Genomic DNA, 23,759 nt, shown 5'->3' with positions numbered 1-23,759 from the left:
CAGGCCGTGTCACTTTCTCCGTGGAGTTCCGTCCTGTTTTAACTTGTAGTGACCACTTTGAGTCGTTTCTTTAAAACGCAGGTTGCTGTACTACATAATTTGTTCAACGCCTTCCAGTAATGCAGTTCCATCGTGCTTAGCTGTTGGTGACACCTAATTAACATCAGTCCGCTGGTCACTAATTTAGAAACATTTGTGAACCACAGAAGAGTAGAAGACAAACACCAAAGTGGCAGGTTGTGTGGATCTGTTCTTTACATCACTGTTCATGTCATTTTTGAGACATGAAGTCAAGGATTCTTGTACGCGACAACGCCAAACGCCAGTCTTGGCATAGTGTTACCATCCGCTGTACTATTCTCCAAGAAATTACATTATTTAAGGACCGCACCCTAACATGAATCTTAGACTTTTTTTTCCAGTGTATTGCACACAATGGGAAAAAGTGATATCCAACAGGTGCTCCGAAATTTAAAATTAAAAAAAAAAACTATGGCAATGATCTATTGACAGTAGACAGGTGTACTTTAAAGGAAATAGTGGTTGAAAGTTTGTATGATGAGCAATAAAGGATGGAAAGTAAGAGATTTTTTTTTATAAACACACCTCATATTTACATGTATAAAGGTCAAACAATAACAAATCAGATTTATTTGAACATTTATTTATTTCCGTTTACGCTTCTGAACAATTCCAAAGTGTTGATAATAGCATGGAACAAAAACACAGAATGGCACAAAAAATACTCAAGAGACAAAAAACATATTATATATGTATATATGTATATATATCCAATAAATAACAAGTGTTTGGGATTGCGAAATGGAAGGGATCAAAATGTGATATGATATACTACAGTTTTTGAATTTCTTTTAACTGGGCAAATAGTTAACCAAGCCAATAAAAGTTTAGATACTCCGGGGGCTCAGATCCTATCATAAACAGTCATTGGCTTGTCTGAAACAACCGAAACACTATATGTATGTATGTATGTACGGGTAGGGAAAGGCACATTTTATCATAAGAAGGAAAACATATTTATGTACATATATATACACATTCATTAGTACATGTACAAAGAACATACACTCACACATCTTACTGACTTACTCTCCCAGAACAAAATAAGCGTATTGTATATTTTTTTGCGTATGACTCGATAACACATCATAGTAGTTCTTTTGTTTAAAAATTGAACGACACTGGTTTAAAATATTATCTTTTTTTACTTTTAAAATAAAAAGTTATACCACAACGCATATCAACAATGATAAAAGTCACAAAAACATTCATTTCTCTGTTCGTTTATGTTTTGCAACCATTAAAAAGTTCTGCGCTGAACATACACCTTTTATGAATATATGGTTCGTAGTTATGCTTATCATTTCCTTGATGAAAAAATAAAACAAAAATATGTGTCACTGATGTAATTGGAGGTAGCACCGGTTTGCATCTTTTAAATGATGCACTGTGTGCTGTTTATCCAAGAAGCCTTTGTTCGATGCGAATAAGAAGTGAGGAAGTTCTCCCCAGCATATAAAATGTATCTCAAATTATTCCACAGTCCTGAGCAACTAGTTATCATATATCTTTGAGGATTTATGCTGAAGTATTCTATATACGTAAAATATCATTATACTATTAAGATACCAAAGGAAATCAGATACGAAAAGTCAAAGTAAAGAAGGAAATATTTGTACTTAGAAATCAAGCAAAAGGAAACCGAAGATTTGGACTTAATTTTTGAAAGTAAAATAACTTCAAAAATATGTTTCGTTTATATTTAGAAAATCATTGATAAGTGGCAGTAGTATTAAGATGAACGAAGTGTAAGCTATCTTTATCCATTAAGAAAATGGAACAAAATTTGCCTTCAAATTGCAGTTGACTGAAATTAACTTCTCCATGGAATGTTTGATAGAAAAATGCTTCAACTTTCGTTTTATTCCTCAAGTTTCTAGTTCTTTCTAATTTCTTTTCTGTGACAGTTGAAGCATGTACAACCGTAAATAAAACAGATTTTTATATTGAAGATGAAAGGTTCAACCTTAGGACCAAGAAGAATAAAATAAATACAGAAAGTGCTGCTTGATACAATATATTTTTGAAGTATATTATTTCGTCATTCTCGTAGGGGCGTAGCTAAAGATTTAGGGGTAGCTGAAGCTTTAAATCAGAAAGCAGTGTAAGGAATAACTCATAAGACTAGAAAAAAGTCATCTAGATAACTCCCTGTGTCATTCTTTCCAGGGAGTGGCTAAAGATAATATCAGAGGTAATTGAAGCTTTAAATCAGAAGGTAGTTTAAGGAATAACTCATAAGACTAGAAAAGAAGTCACCTAGTAAACTCCTTGCATAGTTAAATGAGAACAAAAAAACAGCAAAATAAAATGGGAACATAGGTTAAAATAATAGGGTTTGACTGCAGCAAAAGGCCGGACTTTATTCTTTAGTTGAAAATGTTTTTAGAGAGCGGTGCCGGCACTCGTCCGGCGGTTCCCCGTTACTCAGAGGACCGTCTCATTCGTGCAGGTTCTTGGCCCGTTGACTAAGGAATACCGGGAGCTTCCGTTTCTTCTGGAAGAAACGACACCTTGGATGAAAAGCTCTTTGAACGTCTCGCGAAATTGACGAGACATGCCACAGTAAATAGCGAAGTTGATGGGATACGAGGCTATTATGAAGAAATTGGTAAACAGGATGAGAATGTTAGCACTTTCGTAATCCATGAGAGGAACAACAGCATTTGAGATAATGTGCAGGACGGTTACGATAGCGAGAGGAATCTCGACGATGAGAACGACCGTCACCACCACAATCAACATCAATGTTGTGCAATTTGAATCTCGAAGCTTTTTACATTCATTCTTTTTGTTCTCTTTAAACAACTGATCGCGCCGCCTCTGCATGTCTCTCATAGCTCGAAACAGCAGCAAATTCAGAACAATAAGCGAGATACAAGGGAGCATATGGACGAAGATTACGCGGAAGGCAAAATAATAAATGAAATAAAAGGTAGCCCCAATTTCGTTAACCCAATAAGCATTTCGATAGGCACATACTTCTGTTCGCTCCCCTTTCCAAGTGATAACATGAGTAAAGTATACGTTGTCAGCGAACCTAGTAGACTGGTGCAGTGAGGCTGCTATGCATATCCATACAATGCCTTTAATAACCCGAGGCATTGTGCACCAGGTCGTTGCTACCGGTGCATGGCATACGTAAATATATCGTTGGACAGCAAGTGCAAGGGTCAACCAGATGGAGGCTGTATGAAACAGAGCTGGAATAACTTCAGTCATTAGATGATACGCGTAACATACCGTCACAGGATACAATGGTTTATAATGATTTCCTAATGTGTACAAGTAAAATAGCCACGGCGCTGGAAAGAGTAAAGTGAACATGTCTGACAAGGCCATCGCCATAAGAACCATGTTCGTGGGAGTTCTCATATGCTTCTTAGATAGCACCACGACAATCAGTGTGTTCGCAGCAATAGTGATACCAAATAGAAAAGGCATAATATATCCGTACATAATTTGAGCATATTCGAGAGGTATAGTTGTTGAGACATTTAAGTACCGTGTATAGGTTTCGTTGGGTGATGATAAACTAGTGTTCTGTCTGAAATTGTCTGTAATATTTTCAAGTGCCGTGAAATTGTCCGTTTCTTCCATGGTGCAGTTATGGTGGTGTTCCTAAGGTCCAGTAATGATCATGTCATCTGTGGCGGCGAATCTTGAATTCCTGAAATACAAAAGAAAAACTACGTTAGTAAGACATACCATGTGATCTTTTAATTTAAATAAGCCACATCATTAAACAATTCGTTCAGAAAACTTCTACACTTTACGAAGAAAATGAACTATAACATTGCCCCTATAAAAAGTATCTATATATAGATATAGATAGATAGATAAATACGCATACAGTACATATACTTGTGATTTCGCTTTTATATTGCTATAAGCATAGTTGAAGAGAGAATAGTTCAGAAAATTGCTAATAACTGGGAGCAATATTACTACGTTCCTCAATACATCTCAAAAACATAAATATATCATTTTCAGTAGTTCATTGTATCAATAAATTCTTGTAGATGAGGTAAAATATAAAGTTTAGTTTTGCTATCCAAACCTTAAAAATTACAAATATGCCGTTTTTTTTAAATAGAAAGAACTTTGAAATGTTGAGAACCGGTAGCGGGGATAATTGGCCCACACACTGTTGGAGGAGGGGTACTTGAGATGCCCCCTCAAGTTAAGAAACTCCATTCGCATAGGACTTTAATTTTAACCTTATGTGCATGGGGAGGGAAGTTAGTTTTACCGCCATTGTTGAGTACTATTCGTAAAGGCAGCTTAATAACGATTATATTTCAAACAACTGTACTTAATATATACAGGGTGTTCCCAGGATACACAGACTAACTTCGCATCCGTGTTCAAGACTCAATACAAGAAAATAGTTTATCTATGTCGCTTTTGGTCGAAAAAGCCTAATTACGGAGATGGGATCAATTTAGGCAAATAGTGAAATGGTCGTAGGATGGTTACTTTAAATTGGCTCTATCTTCTTAATTAGGCGTTATCGACCAAAGTTGCATTAACTTTTCTCTTGTATTTAAGTCCTGAATACTTACCCGAAGTTTATCGATTTATCCCCGAACGCCTATATATCTTCGAATCAGATCAGAACAAAATCGATATCTGCCAGCTGAGGGACAAAAACTAATATAAATACAAACATTGAGAAGATGCGTTTATATTTATAAATGATTTCATAGGCGTAACCAGAAATTTTCGTATGGGTGTGCACAAAAGTGATAAAGGCAGATCTTTTCATAATTGATGGAACAAAGTAAATTGAAGCTCATCCATCATCTCATTATAACGTTCTCACGTCCTCATGTAATTGGGTTTTAAATGTATTGAATATAAGCACAAAAAATATTTCAATGAATTGAAGAATTATAAATAATATAATTTTGGAATGCATGACAACTGCTAACGAAAAAAAAAAATCGTTTTGTTAGGATGTGTACAGCCATACTCGGCACAAACCACTTTATTAAGATGTGTACGGCCATACTCGGCACAAACCACTTTATAAGGATGTGTACGGTCGTACTCGGCACAAACCACTTTATTAGGATGAGTACGGCCATACTCGGCACAAACCAGTTTATTAGGATGAGTACGGCCATACTCGGCACATCCCATAGGCACGCCTATGAATGATTTGTTATTAGGGCATTCATCATTTACGTGTCTACCACTGTGTAAGTTAGTGATCTACCCCATTTTTGAAAGGATAAAAGAAAAATGATTTAACAAAATTAAATGAAATTTTTAATTTAACATTGCACCGTTATGTTCTTCAGAATGACTAACGAAAATTGAGTGATTATGAATAATTGGTGGAATAATGATGTAGAAGGAAACGGGAAATACGAAGAAAAAACCGACTGGATGTTATCCACTGCAAACTCACATGACTTGGGGTCGAACTACGGATCCCTTGTATGAATGCGAGCACACCTTCACACCCTACGTGTCCAACGATCTAGTCAATGTAAACTTTTAGGACGAGGTTAACGGATGCGGTTTCGAATAACAAACAATAAAATATCTGTGTGATTCTGATTCTAATTTGAAATCATTTAATTTCCTTTTTTTCCGAGTTATTGCTTTCTCATATGTAAGTAACCTGTGAAACATAAATTTGTATTATGCTAATAAAATATCCTAAGAAACAGTGCTTTCAAAATGAACTCATTATAATATGTCGCACGAATGATAATGCACATAATTTCCACATAAAATTATTATTGAAACAGTTCTGTTTATACCTTCTTGGCTTCGACTAACACACTATTATAATTTTCTCAAACCAGTCACATTTGCCTGTGCTGTGGTGGTTAAATAGTTTTCAGTTTTGTATTCATTATGTTCCTCTTTGACATGTTTGTATGTGAGGTGCAGTAAATCAAGTAAAAACAAGGTATTACCGATTTCTGTGTACGGAAACAAAGAAAGGTATGCAAATGATTTAGATTTACGTATCCAGAAATGAAATTGAGCGAATACTTGGTATTCATGCAATATGTAACTAACATTGTTCAGCTGAAAGTGAAAGCTGAAATTATAAATGTAAATATGTAATGTAAATAATAATGTAAATGTAAATATGTGTAAATGTAAATAATCACCAAACTAAGTGATTAATTGACCACAATTTGAAATGAAAATTTGTTTTTAATTCACTCAGTAAAATTTATCTTCATTTAGAAAACTTCTATTTAATCACCTGATTAGACGAGTATTTTCTTACCTAAAGATGAATTACAATGGGAAAGGTCAAAAGCCGTTTGGAACAGTCATTTCCCATTGCTCGATGTATGACGTAGGAGCAGATGGTCGGGATTGGAGGAGGAGTGTGGAAAAGAGCTGCAGCAAAGGAGAAGAGGGTTCGTGATGGAGAAATGGAATAAAATAAATGTTGCCAGTGTACTACAGTAGTAATCGTCAATTTGACAAGCAGTAAAAAAAAAAAAAAAAAAACACGAACTACGCATTTGTTTGCATGTCAACATGGGTGTTATCAACACCATATATGACTTGCATCTTGTTCTCTTGTAGTTTACTGACAATGGAAGCAGAAAACTGATATTATAGAGCAGTCACTTGAATGTGACTGTTCTAGAAAGATAATCTCAACCCTACGGAAAGAAATTCTTTTACAGCTACATTTATCAATTAAGCATTCCACTACTCTACACATATTTAATATCTATCTCGAAGAGAGAGGGAAAAAGGGCCTACAAAATGAAGACTGCATTTCAGCAGGAGGTAGAATGATTAGGTATATATGGTTTGGAGATGGTATGGCGCTTGTTGCATAATATGAAAAGAGAATCAATAAGATGGTAAAGAAACTTGAGGAAAGTATGTGAAGAATATCAGATGAAAAATGTTGGAAAGACAAAAGCCATAGTTATGGGAACGAAGGGTCGGTGTCAAATACAGAAGTAGGAGGGGAGAAAATACAAGTGACTAGTTTTTGGTATCTGCGTAGTGTTATTAATGGTTATATGAAGTGTGGACGTGAAATAAAAACAAGAATAGGAATGGCGAAAGAAGCCTTTAAAAGGAAAGAAATACTATTTAGTGGAACATTGAATAAAGAGTTGAGAAAAAGACTCATAAAACACTTTGTGTGGAGTATTGTACTGAATGGGGCAGAAACATGGACATTACACAAAAATGATGAAAAACAACTAAAAGCTTTTGAAATGTGAGTATGGAGAAGACTGGAGAGAATTAACTGGGTCGAATGGAAAACGAATGAGAGGGTGTTAGAAATAGTGGGGAAAGAACAATTTTAAATACTATTAAGAAGAGGAAGATAAATTGATTGGAACATTGGCTAAGAAGGAATTCTATCATAAGAAATGTGCTAGAAGGTATGGTGACAGGAAAGAGAGGGAGAGAATAAAGGAAACTACAATTGATGGATATTGGTTACTCCTGAGATGTTCACTTTTTATCTGCATATTTTGAAGCTGCCTGATATCCAAAATTTGTAACTGCCTCGAGATGAGTATAGGCTTCACCACCTTCATGATTCCTGGATGTTCAATTTCGGAGGGTGAAAAGTTGAGATTTGGCTGTGAACTTCATACAGTTGATAGTGAGAAGTGAAGTGAAGGATCCAAACGATGAAGACGTCCAAAAACTTGTTAAGGTTTTGTGATTCTAGAATGATGACTGTAATCGCTTACTACTTCCCAGTCCTTACAAAAAGGATGCTGAATAAGCATCGAACTCAGTTACTCCTGATAACAGTAAAATTTCAATCTGGACTGGAAGAGTTATTATTACATACCTCGGTCAAGTTATTCTCTGTTAGGGAACAATGTATCTTAAAAGAAAAAAAAAAACTAACAAGTAAGGTTTCCCAGGTGATACACGCCGATTTTAATCAAACTTCACAGGTTTGTAGAACAGCAAAAAATAAGCGATACGTATTTTTTTTATAGCGGCCCATATGCATATTTAGGTGGTATAATAGGGCTGTCAAATTGGGACAACAATGCATACTTTAGGTAATAGCGCGGAAACGAGAAGAGATAGGCAAACGTTGTAAAGGAGCAAGTTGTCATGACACGATAAGCATTTCAATAACACATAGTTCTTCCACGGGGATAACACACAACATCCGCAAATGGACCAATGGAGGGATGAAAAGCAGTCACAGAGCTTTATGTATTACGCGGAATCCAAATAACAAGGTAAGAATAAAGAATGATAAAGAATAAGTGATACTTGTTTTTTCTTTTTACAAGATGAGACAAAAAACGTAAATAGATGCATTGTTATCTCAATGTCGTAAGATTGGAGAACTGGGAAAATGAAGATGTGAATGCCTGTATGAGAGGCAACCTGTCAATCAGTTTTGTAGAACTGGTTGCAGGTGAGGGTAGAATCCTGCTCGAGAGATAAATATCAAACCTGGTCTTGTTGTTCAATGGTTTATATATTCTATCTATCAGTAGTTAGTGATTGCGAACAGTTCAATGCTCATGATCAGTAATTTAAAAGCCACCCAGCAGTAAACGAAATCAGTCCCTTCCTATAAGAATCGGCCGTATAGGATAATAATAGAAACATTGATATTGTTTTGCAACTGGCCAAGTTGTAGGGATAAATAGGCCCTTTGCGGGATACTAAACAACATGTTGAACACAATTGAACAGGTTGACAAAAATAGACAATTCATAGTCACATGCATATGAGCATGCATTTAAACTAAAACACATGGATATGATACACAAGCACTATTTTCGGTAAGATGCTGTATGTTGAACCATAGCCGGCTGCTATTTAACAGAATGTAGCGTAATGTCGAATATTGTATGGAACGAATATAAGCAATTGTAGTAAATATTCGTCATACAAATGATTCTTATTGAAATCGGACATGAGCCTAATAGAACTTCCTTGACATAAGCAGTATAAAAACGATATTAAATGATTCGTGGCTACATGTATTTGTTTCGAAATATACAAATGTAAACAGTATAAAGTATGGCACGTCAAATGAAATTCCAAATTGAATTCACTCTGATCTGTATTATACACATTCTCCGCACCATGAGAATTTATACATGAACGAACACTTTGCACGAACCTATTAGCATTATCATGTGTATCTTTGGATTGTTCTGCGCTATTGTACGTGACATATTTTGTAATTTTCCGTGACACGATGTGATGGCTCCTTTCAAACTGTCATAGCCATTTCTTTGACGCTTTAAACCCGTCGAATCCCACAGTTTGACTAGCTTCTATAGTCCAACGTCGTAAGTCTGTGTCATGAATTATAAGATTTTTGCGTTTAGCAGTATGAAATTTCTCATATACGATTGCATCAATATGCGTCTTTTTTTCATAATTTGTTCCACCGTTATGCAACTATCTTTCCGCTTTTATAGAGGTCATTCCTACTTTTGACGAAGTTGAACCTATGTTTCACAGTTTCAAACGACAGATGCCTCTTCTTTCCACTTTTCCAAATCTGCACTGCCTTCAGTTTATATTCTATGTCTACAGCTTCGCTGGTTCTCCCTTTTTCCGCAATACCAACGTTGTATTGTGATAATCCTTCGTCTTCGTTGCTTTCTGTGTCATCTTCACTTGCGAGTGAAGAAGCGACGTCATGTACGTCATTATCACTAAATACCAGATCATCTGTAACGTCCACTTCGGTATTACAACCTTTCCTGAAACTTTCCAGAACATCAACAAGTATATCCTTTATTTCCATTTCATATTCGGTTTTTACAGTGTTCACACGTTTTGTTTCCTTGTATGCGTCCATTAACATATCCAGCACATTGTGTGGATTTACATACGTCATTTTCACAACGCTGCAAACAATAGCATACCACTTACACACACCTCATGCTGACTACTTCACAACACACGGGTTCATGTGTTCAGGACTTCTACCGATATCTTTACATGGCATACATATACAGACACACGTATATCCAGGTATAGGTTGCACAAACGTTCTCCACCAACCAGTCGTCTATTAGTTTCAAAACACAACTGTGCCCCCACTTCCACACTGCACGGGTTCCGTGTTTGACGTAGACATACACTCCCAGGTAATACCCTGTTTTCGCCGCATTTCTGGTTCTGCTTTACACTACAATGTCTTTGAGCCAATGTCTCTTTTCTGGCGTGCCTGCAACCAGTTCTACAACACTGATTGACAGGTTGCCTCTCATACAGGCGTTCACATCTTCATCTTCCCAGTTATCTAATCTTACGACATTGAGATAACAACGCATCTATTTACGTTTTTGGCTCATCTTGTAAAAACGAAAAAACACATATCACTTATTTTTTATCATTCTTTATTCTTACCTACGTTATTTGGATTCTGCGTAATACATAAAGCTCTGTGACTGCTTTTCATCCCTGATTGGTCCATTTGCGGATGTTGTGTGTTATCCCCGTGGAAGCGCTATGTGTTATTGAAATGCTTATCGTGTTATGACAACTTGCTCCTTTACAACGTTTGGCTATCTCTTCTCGTTTCCGCGCTATTACCTAAAGTATGCATTGTTGTCCCAATTTGACAGCCCTATTATACCACCTAAATATGCATATGGGTCGCTATAAAAAATACGTGTCACTTATTTTTTGCTGTTCTACAAACCTGGAAGTTTGATTAAAATCGGCGTGTATCACCTGGGAAACCTTACTTGTAAGAATACCCTGAGTGGAGAATTTTACAGTTTTAATACAGTCAAAGCTCCTTATTCGCGCTTCCTTCATTCGCGTTTTCACTATTCGCGGATTAAAAAAATGCGACCCGATTCCTATAAAAATTTCTTTATTCGCGGATCTAATCAGTACGTACATACATAATAATAAAAAGGATTCCAATAGGTATCCAACCCAATATACTTTGTAAATGCCGTCAAATGGACTAATAAAATGTAAAATAGACCTTATTACAACTTTGCCTAAAGTATGTTGTTAAATGATATCGCCGCTGTATTAGTTCGAACTTTGACGTAAGCCGCCTTCGCCGCGATCGGTGTTTTTGAGAATGTAAACAGAATAAAAGCAACCTTATTACTCAATGAATAACGTAAATGTTTTAAATGCCGCCGCATTATTAGACGTTCCGTCCTTTGGTAAGAGCCGCTTTGCGTGTTTTATTGTTTCGTCTTTCCATTCGTTACAAAAATTGTGATCGAGTAACACGTCTCTACCGCTGTCTTCCTAATTTATACAGTAATGTCAACTAAAAAATTTTTTTAAAAAATGAGAAACTAGTTTCGACACGAAAAAAATCTGTGTTGCCGCTTAAAGTGAAAATAGAAATGCTTGATCGTTTACGCCTTGGAGAGTCGTTTGCATCCATATCACGCTCATTCAATGTCAACGAATCAACTGTACGATCGATAAAAAAATCCGAAGATAAAATAAGGTCGTATGTAGCTTCAACTTCACTGTCAGCGAAAATTGTTCGTGATCCAGCAATAGAAAAAAATGGAAGTGGCGTTGTCATTATGGATCGAAGACCGCAACCAAAAAAGGGTGCCCCTGAGTGGTCCAATGATCCGAGAGAAGGCAAAGCGTCTTTACGCTCATTTTAAAGAACCTGATGGTAGTTGTAGTGGTGAATGTACAGATGGAGAATTTCAAGCGTCGGAAGGTTTGTTCAATAAATTTAAGGTGAGACAATCATTGCATAACATTAAAATCATTGGCGAAGCTGCATCTGCAGACACTGCTGCAGCAGAACGATATCCAGAAGAATTTGCAAACTTAGTAGCTGATGGAGGATACAAACCTGAGCAAGTATTTAATGCAGACGAAACTGCACTGTTTTGGAAGAGAATGCCAAACAAAACATTCATTTCTAAATGCAAAAGTTTGCTCCTGGATTTAAGACTTCAAAGGATAGAGTTAGACTGCTGCTATGTTCTAATGCATCTGGAGATTGTGTCATTAAACCACTGATGCTTTACAGATCGTTAAATCCCCGGGCTTTAAAAAATCAAAACAAGGACGACCTACCAGTATTTTGGCGTGCTAATAAGAAAGCGTGGGTTACAAGCGCTATTTTTTGTGACTGGTTCCGAAATTGTTTTGTTTCTGAAGTTGAAACTTATTTTTAAAAAACAGAATTTAGACTTTAAAGCAGTTCTAGTTTTGGACAATGCACCAGGTCATCCTCGCGAACTTGAAACTATGCATCCAAATATAAAAGTGACATTTTTACCTCCCAACACGACGGCTTTGCTTCAACCTATGGACCAAGGAATAATCCAGGCCTTTAAGCTCTATTACATTAGACGAACCTTCAAAATCGTATTGGATAATATGGAATGTAATCCTGATATGAATGTTATGGAATGCTGGAAGAAATTTGACATAGCAAAATGCATCGTAAACATAAAAGAATCATTGGAAGAACTGAAGCCACACACATTGAAGTCATGCTGGAAAAAGCTGTGGTCTGCTCTGACTGCGGAAAATGACGAAGGATGTGTGCAAATTCAAACTCTGACTGCAAACATAGCTGAAATTGCGAATGGAATAGGAGGAGATTGGTTCGAACAGATAGAATCAAGTAACATTCAGGAATTGCTTGAATCGCAAGATGAAGATTTGACTGAAACCGACAAGGAGGAAATGTTAAATTTACATCCCATTGAAGAAGAGGCTTCAACAAGCACTGGAAACGTGACATTTAATTTGAAAAATCTTAGTGAAGGTTTAAGAATGGCAAATGAGCTTTGTGATTTCTTTATGAAAATTGATCCGTCTATGGAACGAAGTCTTATTTTCAAGAGGCAAATTGCTAATGCCACTGCTGAATATCAGTCTGAATTGAAGGAGCTTTTAAAAACTGCCAAGCAAGAAAAAATTACAAAATTCTTCAAACCATTGCCTAAGCCTGAAGATAATAATTAATCAATATGGTCAAAAACTTCAGTTACAGTAAATTGTTTTTTTTTTAAATATATGTATTTGTTTTTTTTTTATTTTGTCACTTAGGAACGTATCCCCATAATCCCATATAAATTACCATTCCGTATTCACGGTTTCTGTATTCGCGGTATATTTATGGAACATATACCCCGCAAATAAAGAGCTTTTACTATATTCGTATCACAGAAGAAAAAAAACTGTCGATGTAAATCTTAAATATGGAAAGGCTAAGACTCTTTTCTTTGCATACCAGAAAATGTCATACATGCAACAATGCAGAAGGTACATGAAATGTCAGCAACCATATATATAAAAAAAAAAATTGAATGTGTTACCTGGATACTGAATATTTATTGTATATTTCTAGAAAACGTTATATGAAAATATAACACATGAACAATTTTACGCATTAAACGCAATATTAAGTGTAACATGATAAAGAAAACAGTATTTCCTCTGTTTAAAAACAGTTATAAAAATAGTTACTACTAGCGCCCAGAGAATATAGAGAAATTTTGTGAAACTAATAAAACACAGGTTTTCTGAGGTACCTGAACGGAAAGGTAGATGTCTGTAGAATAACCGAAACGAAGGTATGGTCCTTTTCTATGAGAGAAACGGTGCTAGTTTCTAACGTGAAAGTTGGTTCGGTTGACAGTAAAATGATTTTTGAGTAAATTTCTTCGTCAGAAATACTACTGTAATATTAAGTAATAGTTCAACCTGCGTTAACTTCAGAATTATGGTGCTTAGAAAGTTATAGCGTAAAGTTACAATTTACGAAATAATAATTCTGATATTGAAGTTTTAAGTAACACCTTCTTTATTGAAATTCATGTGGAAGATATCCAAGGAAGCATTTGCAATTCTGTTAAATTCTGTGAACTACCCAACATTATGGATATCCAGGTAAGTAGACAATTTTATATTTCATTAAATTAAATTGTATGCAACTTAATCTGTAGTGACATACAAAAAGAAATTGTTAACAAGACAATTCATGGCTTTGGATTGAACATTTTGACGAAAAAAACATTGACTAAAGCTTCAACACACTCTGTATTTTAAACTATAATCACCCATTGTGTTTGTTGAAGTTTTGGTTAAGAAATTGTTGTTATTCACTGAATAAGACTATTAGTGTTCTATTACTCCTATTTAATGGTTAACGATTTCGTATTTTGAAGAACAATTTTCAACAGTTCCACTTTCAGGTGTTAATGAAAATGAAATGAAATCTTTGAGTTTTACGTCCTACGGTTATGCTGGTTAGGCTAAAGGAGACGGTGATGATGAGTAATGAATGAAATGATACAATGAAGAAAGTGGTAGGAAACGGGAAAATTCTGAGAAAACCCACCCACACGGTGTTTGTCCATCACAAAGTTCACTTGGCGGGAGCTGGGATCGAACCCGCGACCCCAAGCACCAGAGGTAAACGCTCTACAACTGAGCCACCACGGCCCCTCAGGTGTTAATGAGTTTGGATGTAGTTTCATGTTAAAAGAATTTTCTTTCTTGAAATAATTATTAAAGTTGCGAAGTAAATGTAAAAAAATATTCATACGTAATATTAATTAAACCCAGGGGCGTAACTTGTGGGGGCAAGGGGACAACTACTTCCCAGAGAAGCTGCCCGCCGTTCGAAGGGGGGCTCATTTTAAGACAAAATTTTCTTACTCCATATACGATACGAACATGAAATTATAAAAGAAACACTAACCAGGTTCACTACGTTATATAAACAAATCAGCACACAAAAGGTAAATAAAACAAAAATGAATCGTGGATCCATTTCAGTGAAAAATGTCTACTATTAGGGCCCTAGAAATAATATTTATTCGTATGGATTTGAGATTTGTTAATATTGACCCCTTAATTAACTTGTCATGTACTGAACCGGCCCAGGGTCGTAACTAACGGTCCCGCAGACCTTGTCGTAAGGAAGGGCCCATAAAGAGTAAGAGAAAGAGGGGGCCCAAGAATTAGAAAAGCAACTTTTTTACGGGGCCCAAATATGCGTATTAATGCTTGCCTCTCCCAGAAATATTTAAGTTACGGCGCTGATTAAACCATAAAATTCAGTATCACTCGGTATCTTATCACTCACTCGGCACCGGACGTGTTTAACATTTATAGGAAGAATCATACATAAGATTATCGAGTATTAAAACACTCGAAATTTTATCACTGTTAAAGTGTGAGAATACCCTTTCGTTGGTATTCTCACACTTTCAGTCACCTATATGCACATTTACTTCACAAGTGGGAAGTATAATAATCATTCAGAGGGTCACTGGCGTAGGGGGATCGGTGATTATCCAAGATTCCGATGAATACCATTCCTTGTCATGGTGATTCTACTACTCATCCAACCAGCTTGAAGGTGAGTGGCTGGCCTATCAAATTATCCTAACAGCTCGACAGCTAGGGATGCACGCGAGACGCGAGAAGTCTCGTCTCGTCTCGCATCTCGTCTCGCATTTGCGAGACGAGACACGAGACGAGACTGAAAATTTTATGCGAGACGCGAGACGAGACTAAACCATGCGAGACGAGACGCGAGATGAGACTCAGTTAAGTCTCGCACGAGAAGTCTCGCGAGACTTCTCGCAGTCTCGCAACATTTATGAATTACATGTAATTATATATTTAGTGATTTTACATTTATTGAATTTTCTAAGTTGAGCATTAATGCCTCCAGGAACAAAAAAAATGATTGGGACAATAGACATTTTATGAGATTTATTATTATTCAAGGTTGATTTTCAGAATTAAAGCCTTCTTTAGTTTCTAAACATCATTAAAAAAGAAAAGCTTTTTAAATTGGAAATTTATTACAACATCGATTTAGGACTTTATTTTGCGACACAAACACATACACGGGGGCGCGCACGAATACATGAACTTCTGTTTTTTGGTCTGAAAAGCAAATAAGACTCCCTATTGCTGCAAAACGTGATATTTCCGTTGTTTCTGTCTTTTTCACATTACTACTAGCGATTTATGTTGGGGAATGGCGGGGAAATCCCCTCTCGTCAAAGTTTATCCCGGGTCCGTCTCGCATAAATAACATGATATTTTTACATGGAATAAGTATTTTCTTTCTATATATTTATCAAAAACATCCCCCTCTAGTTCGGAAGTTTAATTCAAACACTGGTTAGGTAGGATGGCCCTATAGGTTTGATGCGAGATGATAGGAATGGCCTTATATCTGTGAGTAATTTTATTTTCTAGATCTTGCAACACTATATAAGTTGAAAGCGAAAGTTTATAAAATGCGATAATGCAACATTGCTACAAGCGCGAACGAACCAAAAGAATTGGGTCGTATTGTGTTGTGAGGAGTTCTTTTGGTGTCTACAAGCGCTTTTGGTGGTATAAAAACATCTTTATAATGGAAAATCACCCTTCAAGGAAACGACCAAAACGTGTAAATGTTGATAGTGGCGACGATATTTTAGAAGAGCCAAATATTGCTGGAGACCTCTAAGCTGGAAAACAATGTTGGATCAAGCAACAATTTATGCTGTAAATTATGCTATTAACCATTTGGGGATCCCATGGTACAATCTGTACCATACGGGGTGTTTCATGGTACATTGCGTTATAACTCTCCTATTTGAGCTTTTTCGACCGTTTTTGTTTTGTTTCTGTTTTTCAAGTCCAGAGGCATTGTAGAAGACCTTACGTATGGTTTCACACCTTCCTGCGTCGAGACATAGGAGGTAATGACATCATAATTCTAAAATATATATTTTCTTTTAATATTACGGGGCCGGTCTATGTTCATTATTCTTTGGCGGGCTTATTTTTACACGTAGAAGATTGAAATTTTGCACAAACATTTAGTCCACCGAGTAGTATTTACCAGATTTTTTTTTCAGATTTCTGCGTTAAAACAGGGGGGGATCCAGAGGGGTAAAAAGTTGAAAAAAGGGATATTTTACCAAAAAATCCCTTTCTTCGCGATTTTCCCACCTTAGATACATGATGGAGACAAGTGAATGGTACCGCCTGAAAGACAGTTCTATTCTGAAGAGAATGATGTGCGACACATGAACCTAGGGTAATTAGGGAAGTGTCAGGGAATTTTTATGAAAATATACTTCTGTATAGGGGAATTTTGGACATTTTCGGTATTATTTTTTGCGGGCTTATTTTTGAACCTAGAAGATTGAAATTGTGCACAAACATTCAGTCCACCGAGGAGTATTTACGAGATTTTTTTCGTACTTCTGTGTTGAAACATGGGGGTACAAAGGGGCTAAACGTTGAAAAAGAAAATTTTTTACAAAAAATCCCTTTCACGGAATTTTCTCGCCTTAGATACATGCTGGAGACAAGTGAATGGTACCGCCTGAAAGGCAGTTCTATTCTAAAGAGAATGATGTGCAATCCATGATCCTAGGGTAATTAGGGATGTCTCAGGGAATGTTTAAAAATTTCCCTCTGTATATGGGAATATGGGACATTGTCAGTATATATTTTTTTGGCGGGCTTACTTTTGCACCTGGAAAATTGGAATTGTGCATAAACATTCAGCCCACCTAGTAGTATTTATCAGATTTTTTTCAGATCTCTGCGTTAAAACAGGGGGTTCAGAAGGGGTAAAAGTTGAAGAAAAAGGATATTTAGACCCAAAAATCCCTTTTTCGGGATTTTCCCGCCTTAGATACACGATGGAGACATGTAAGTCATACCGCCTGAAAGTCAGTTCCAAGCTGAAGAGAATGATGGGTGAAACATGACCCTAGGGTAATTAGGGATGTCTCAGGAAATTTTTTTACCTGAGATCATGGTGTTTTACGGTAATTTGGGGCATGGTGAGAATTCCTGATAAAATTTCTTCCGCCCTTACTATTCAAGATAGAAACTTGAAATTTGGCACACACATTTAGTATACCAAGTACTATTTATCAGATTTTTTTAGGTGGGTACGTTCACACAGGACCGCTCCACAGGGGACCAAAGTGCGAGAAAAAATTCCCTCCGTAATTTTCCCTTTGACATAATTTTTCCCGCTCCTGGTATACGGTATGAGCATACATTTGAAAGCACGCTTCATTCTGAAGAGAAAGAGGTATGAACCATGATCCTAGGATAAATAGTGACGATGCAGTAGCTGCTTGACTGAAAGTCTAAAATATAGCCCAAAAAGCCGGGTACCGGAAAGGGTTAATTTGACGAAAATTAATGGTCCAGGAATCAAATTCCAGCACAACTTTTCTTTTAATTTGGAGCGGAGGGGGACACAAGTTCGGATACCATGTTGAACTTTAGGTTCCGTCTCCTTAGGATGTTATGAATATTCATCCCATGGAAAGCAGTGGCATACCACCAAGGATTCAGCTTGCCAAGGGACTTTTAGGTCAAATACCTGTCTTCGGACAGAATATCACATCATCATTCATTAACAGCCATAGAATAACACATTGCAAAATTTTGACCAGAATATATGCGAGACTGCGAGACCATGCGAGAAAGTCTCGCGCGAGACGCGAGACGAGACTCAAAATTTTATGCGAGACGCGAGACGAGACTTCACGTTTGCGAGACGAGACGAGACGCGAGACGAGACCAACATTTGAGGCTGCGAGACGAGACGAGACTTTTCCATTTCTCGTCTCGTCTCGTCTCGCGTGCATCCCTATCGACAGCCATCTCACAACTGGCGAACAACGCAAGAAACGATTCAACTTCTCCCACAATAAAAAAAAAAAAAAAAACTATTACCTGCTGTTTCAGTGCGTTTTCACTATATCTGTATACAATATAAAAGGTTGACCACCACTGCGCTATATTCAACAAATGAAGACACCTTAAATGAGGCTTCTATGTTAGAATACACTGATAAACCTTCCTGAGAAATACACAGTTTCTCGGCAATGAATTTTGACGTTATCAGTAAGATTGAAAAATTCCGAACTTAGTAGTAGGCTTCTTAAGATTTTACTAGTTTACGTATGTATATAAATTCATGTAAGAGTATATGGCAATTGCCCTTAAGTTGATCTGATCAGTTCGAGTAACAGTGAAAGTCATTATGGGCTCTAACACCCTTAAGGAAAAAAAAATTCACGGTTCATAATCTCCTATAAATATTTTCAACTAACTTTAATGGCAAATGTAAGAACTTGATAAATGTTTCAGTTAACGAATACAGAAAAGTTTGAAAATTAATAATAAATTGGCAATATTGAATATGTTATCGTTCGTTTGGCTTTCTGCCCAGTTTCGCTTCTAAATGCACAAAACATTTGTGTTCTTACACTATTTTATATCTTATCAAAGCTATTTGATAACCACCTGGCTGGTCTCTTAAAAAAAAAAAAAAAAAGTACATTGTTTGTTGCGAAATGGAAAAAAGGAAATTAATGGTTTTAGTTTCTGTGTTTCTCACAGATGATGAGAAATGTTACAAAATAATAAATGCTGGTGAAAATGCATTGTACAGTCCGCAGCAAAGAAAACCTGAGCATGAGCATGTAAGTTTATTGTGCAACTAGGCCTACACCTAACAGCGCAGGGAATCAATAAAATGTCCAAGTGGCATGAATCACACCAGGAGAAAGCTCGGCGTCCCTCTCTGCACACTTAATTTAGAGCAAAAGTCTTCGTCGTTTCACAATAAACTTAGATGCTCATGTTGCAGGTTTTTTGCTGCGGACTGTACATTTGGGTAAAAATAATGGAGTCATGGATTGGTCATCGATACACTTTTTCTGCATTGAAGATTGACTTTATCTTGTGGATAGTTATTTGCCTAAAAGTAATGTTATAGGTGCTTTATGAACATTACGGCTCTCCAGAATTTAAGGTGAAACATGTATGTCATTTTTTACTGTGTTTTTACTTTTTATAATTGCCAAGGACTGAATTTATCAACATCTTTTGTATGGTGAGATTTTAAGTAACACAATAAAACTTTAAATTTGACTTTGGTCAATCCCTATTGAGATACTCTACAATATGATATAGGAATCTACTAAGTATGTAACCGCAAGGTATTTAACTATTTCAGTCGCATCCATAGATATTACCGCAGGTTCTTAGAAAGTACTTTCAATTTGGATACTGCCTGATACCTTTTTCTTACCCTGTTTAATTTCCGTTTACTTTGTGCGAATATTATTCAAGTTTGGTGGAACAAATCTAGATGTGGGTAACGAATTAAAGAAATCGTTTCCTTGTACAGACAATTACTTACATTTTATCTCGTTTATATCTTATATTGTGAGTGATATATTTATGTACGTGCAGAGAATTAATTTTGCTTAGTAACTCTGTCTTTTGGGTGCTTTCCACGTCAAAATTAATTTTTCATTAGTGGCGGCACGTAACATTAGATGAGCTAAGCTCTATATGTTATTATACATGTAGTATAGTCGAGACTAAATTTGTGTGTGTAAGAAAATTAGTATTATATATTTTCTTACACGCACACTAACTGAATACTAATTTTCTTACATACACAAATTTAGATAGATAGATAGTGTGTGGGTATGAAGTGTTGATTTTCTCATGTAATTGACAGTGCATATTTTGAGCGTTATATATTTATGTATGTTCAGAGAATGAATGCCGTCTCAACGTTTTCAGTTTGCAAGATGCTGGTTCCAAGTATTTTAACAAATCTCAAAATGTGCAAATCGAGAGTTTGATCCGAAGAACGGTTATACGTCCCAGAATATATATTGTTTACCTTTTAATGTTACAATTTATATTGTAAGATTTGGACATTTGAATCAATAATTAACGAAAGCCATAAACCAACCAATAGTAAAGAATCTTTATACACCAGTGTCGCGAAAAGTCGGCCCAGTGTGGACTGAAGGATGGCCGATTGCTTGGAAATGCCGGGTTATCGGGAATGGGGTTAAAAAGGAATAAGTACGAATGTTTCTTCTGAAAATACAGTACTGTACTTGTATGTAGTGGTTGCTTGAGAATATAACAGAGAATAAACTGTCCAATTATCCTTAAACAAAGGAGAAGTACGTATTGTATGAAGGCATGAAACCTTTACTATACATAAAATGAAAATTAATGAATACACACTGTACAGTAATTTATCTGATAAGACAGATCTAAAAAAAAAAAAAATACTTGAACGAGTCTGTGCGCGGTTTTTTTTTCGCCCTGCCAGTAGGGATGCGCACGAGAAGAGTCGAGACAGGATTTTCTTGACAAAATTCGAGTCGAGACATGGCTCTTCCAATAGAGAAATATACATTTTTCGAGTCGAGACATCACTTTTACAGCACATTTTCGAGACGAGACAGCCACAAAACTTGTCTCGTGCGCATCCCTACCTGCCAGTGTGTGACCGAGTTATCCGGACTTCTGGGTTATCGAGTGCCAAGTTTTAGGTACTCTACTGTATTTTAGTGCAATATAAAAGTAGTAACATTTCAGAAATCTTGTAATAAAACCCCACTTGAAATTGACATGTTGCTGTAGGCGATTATGTTCTATTACATTTCAAAATATTAATACGTTATTACTCGACTGTTAAGTTTAGTAATAGATAGTTTTTATAGTATTCATTACAAAACTTTATGTTTTAAAAAAAATACTAACTTTGAAAACATTTTTTAATGTTTACAAAACACTTGTTGTTGATCAATTTGAAGTATTATTTTTTTTTTATTTTCTGATGGGATTGTGACACACAATAGAAAAACATAGGATGATAATATTACAAACAGTAAACTTTTCGAAGTTTTAAAGCTCAATGTTAACGAACATTTACTAGAATCGGAATTTTTAAGGCTACAAAATTTTCTTCGAGAGCGCTGTGAGAATAGAAAGTAATCTTTTCTCACACAGGGGTGGGAAACTATAGAAAACTTGTCTAATCGGAGTTTGGCAGTTGAATAGCTATGTCAGGGCGACAAGAGCTTCGAAGTATCTAATGGTGGCCGTTCTATTATGAAAATTCTTTTAAGCTCACTTCCCACCATCAAAAAAATACTCTGTTGATCTCATTTCCTTACATTACATATTCAAAAAAAGGGAAAATGGACTGATATAATCTGGACAACTGCTATAAGAAAATCTGCATAATCGTGTGCTCGTATAAAAGGATGGAAAAGATGCCTTTTTATATCTTCTTCTTCTTCTGCAACCGCTGTGCACGTTTCGACGCTTCTTCCTGATTACAATAAGCTTTCATCACACAGGTAGAGTAATAAGCTTTTAGTAGAAGGATGAAAAGTTATTATCTTTAATAATATTTTTTTCAAAAAACCTAGTTTTTCTCTGAATCTTAAAAGAAAATGCGTTAGAACTTATCGTCTCTTAAAATATATATTGGGCCATTAACCTTATTTTTTTTTTCATATTTCTTAAAAAAACATATTTTGCCATTCTTTTAAATGATTTTTTGTTGTAATAAAAAGTCTTTCATGAATTTTCTACTTTTTTAAAAAGATCATCATAAGCAGTTATGAGAAGAGAGCAATGGCGAAAGAGAATTTTTATGTTAGTGGTTATGGATCAGCAAGGATCGTCTTAGGAATGTTTTTTTATGGTGCGCCGAATAGAACAACAAATATCATCTTGTTTTAAATCAATCCAGCTTCCTTCAAAGGAGCACGGTGGTTTAGTGGTATAGCGCCTATTTCTGGTGCATGGGGTCCCTGGCTAAATCCCCGGCCAAGTTAGTTTGTAAAAAAATCAAAAAATAAAATCTTGAAATTTTAAGTCCCACGGTTATGCCGGCTAGGCTAAAGGAGACGATGATGATGAGAAATGAATGAAATGGTGGGATGAAGAAAGTGGAATGAAACGAGACCCCGAGAAAACCCACGCACATGATGTTTATCCACCACAAAGCTTACTTGGCGTGAATTGGGATCGAACCAAGGACCCCATACACCAGAGATGAACGCTTTACCACTGAGCCACCGCTGGCCGCCAGTAAGCTTCTGGTGGAGAACATCATATCCGTGAGTTCAATGGGGGTGCTCCCGTTTCCTCCCATTTTCTCATTCCACCAATTTGTCCATGATTCACTTGCTTTAACCGTCGTCTTCCTTAGCCTACAGGCCATAATCGTGAGACGTTAAACATTTTTCTTCATTTTATTTTCAGCTACCTTAAATCGTTATAAATATATACATATAAGAATTATCATTACGGTACAAACCCAAGGTGGCTTAGTGGTAGAACGTACGGCTCTGGTAGGAGAGTCCGTAATTCGATCGTTGACTTTTTTTTTTTTTAATTCCTATCCTTCTTCCAAAATCATTTACTCGCACTCATCATCCTTAGCTTTTACGTAGGTTTCAACTATACTAATATAACTACATCAGGTTATCCTACTAACAGGATAACCTGATGCTTTCGTTTCTCAATTAAATAAAGGTTATTTGTTCATTAGTTCTGCACAAAAACAACGTTGAACAAATATAAAAATTAGTTACCTAGGTATTTCAAAAACACAAAGAACAGCACGAAAGAAGCCTATTCCTTTACTAGTTTCTCTTTATTTTTGTGATGAATGTACCCAATAAATAATGTGAATAAATTTTAGCTTATATACTGAAACTGATACTCCAAGTAAAAAAAATATAGTTTTTTAAAGTATAAATTGTAGTAATCATCATTATAGGTATTTTGCCATTATTGGCAGGTCACTTTCAACAACTCAGAGGATTGATTCCATGCTCTACGGTCTCCAGCTAACCTCTTCGTCTTCACGTAAAGCTATTTATTAAATGTGC

The 23,759-nt window shown here is 36.1% G+C and overlaps 1 protein-coding gene across 7 annotated transcripts in view; it reads right to left on the bottom strand.

Moving 5' to 3' along the window:
- Positions 1 to 1,160: 1,160 nt before the first annotated feature.
- The window catches only part of SPR (G protein-coupled sex peptide receptor), a 2,424,528-nt gene continuing 2,401,929 nt past the window's right edge, over positions 1,161 to 23,759 (bottom strand). For all 7 annotated transcript variants that reach the window (XM_081726000.1, XM_081725998.1, XM_081726002.1 and 4 more), the window contains one exon: positions 1,161 to 3,751. In XM_081726000.1, coding sequence (XP_081582126.1) covers positions 2,509 to 3,681 — 1,173 coding nt within the window. In that variant the 5' untranslated portion in view covers positions 3,682 to 3,751 and the 3' untranslated portion in view covers positions 1,161 to 2,508. The remainder of the gene's footprint in view (positions 3,752 to 23,759) is intronic.

Source organism: Thermobia domestica, chromosome 9, assembly GCF_964235325.1.
Source record: "Thermobia domestica chromosome 9, izTheDome1.hap1.1, whole genome shotgun sequence".
NCBI lineage: Eukaryota > Metazoa > Arthropoda > Insecta > Zygentoma > Lepismatidae > Thermobia > Thermobia domestica.
This window is presented reverse-complemented; position numbering and strand designations above follow the sequence as displayed.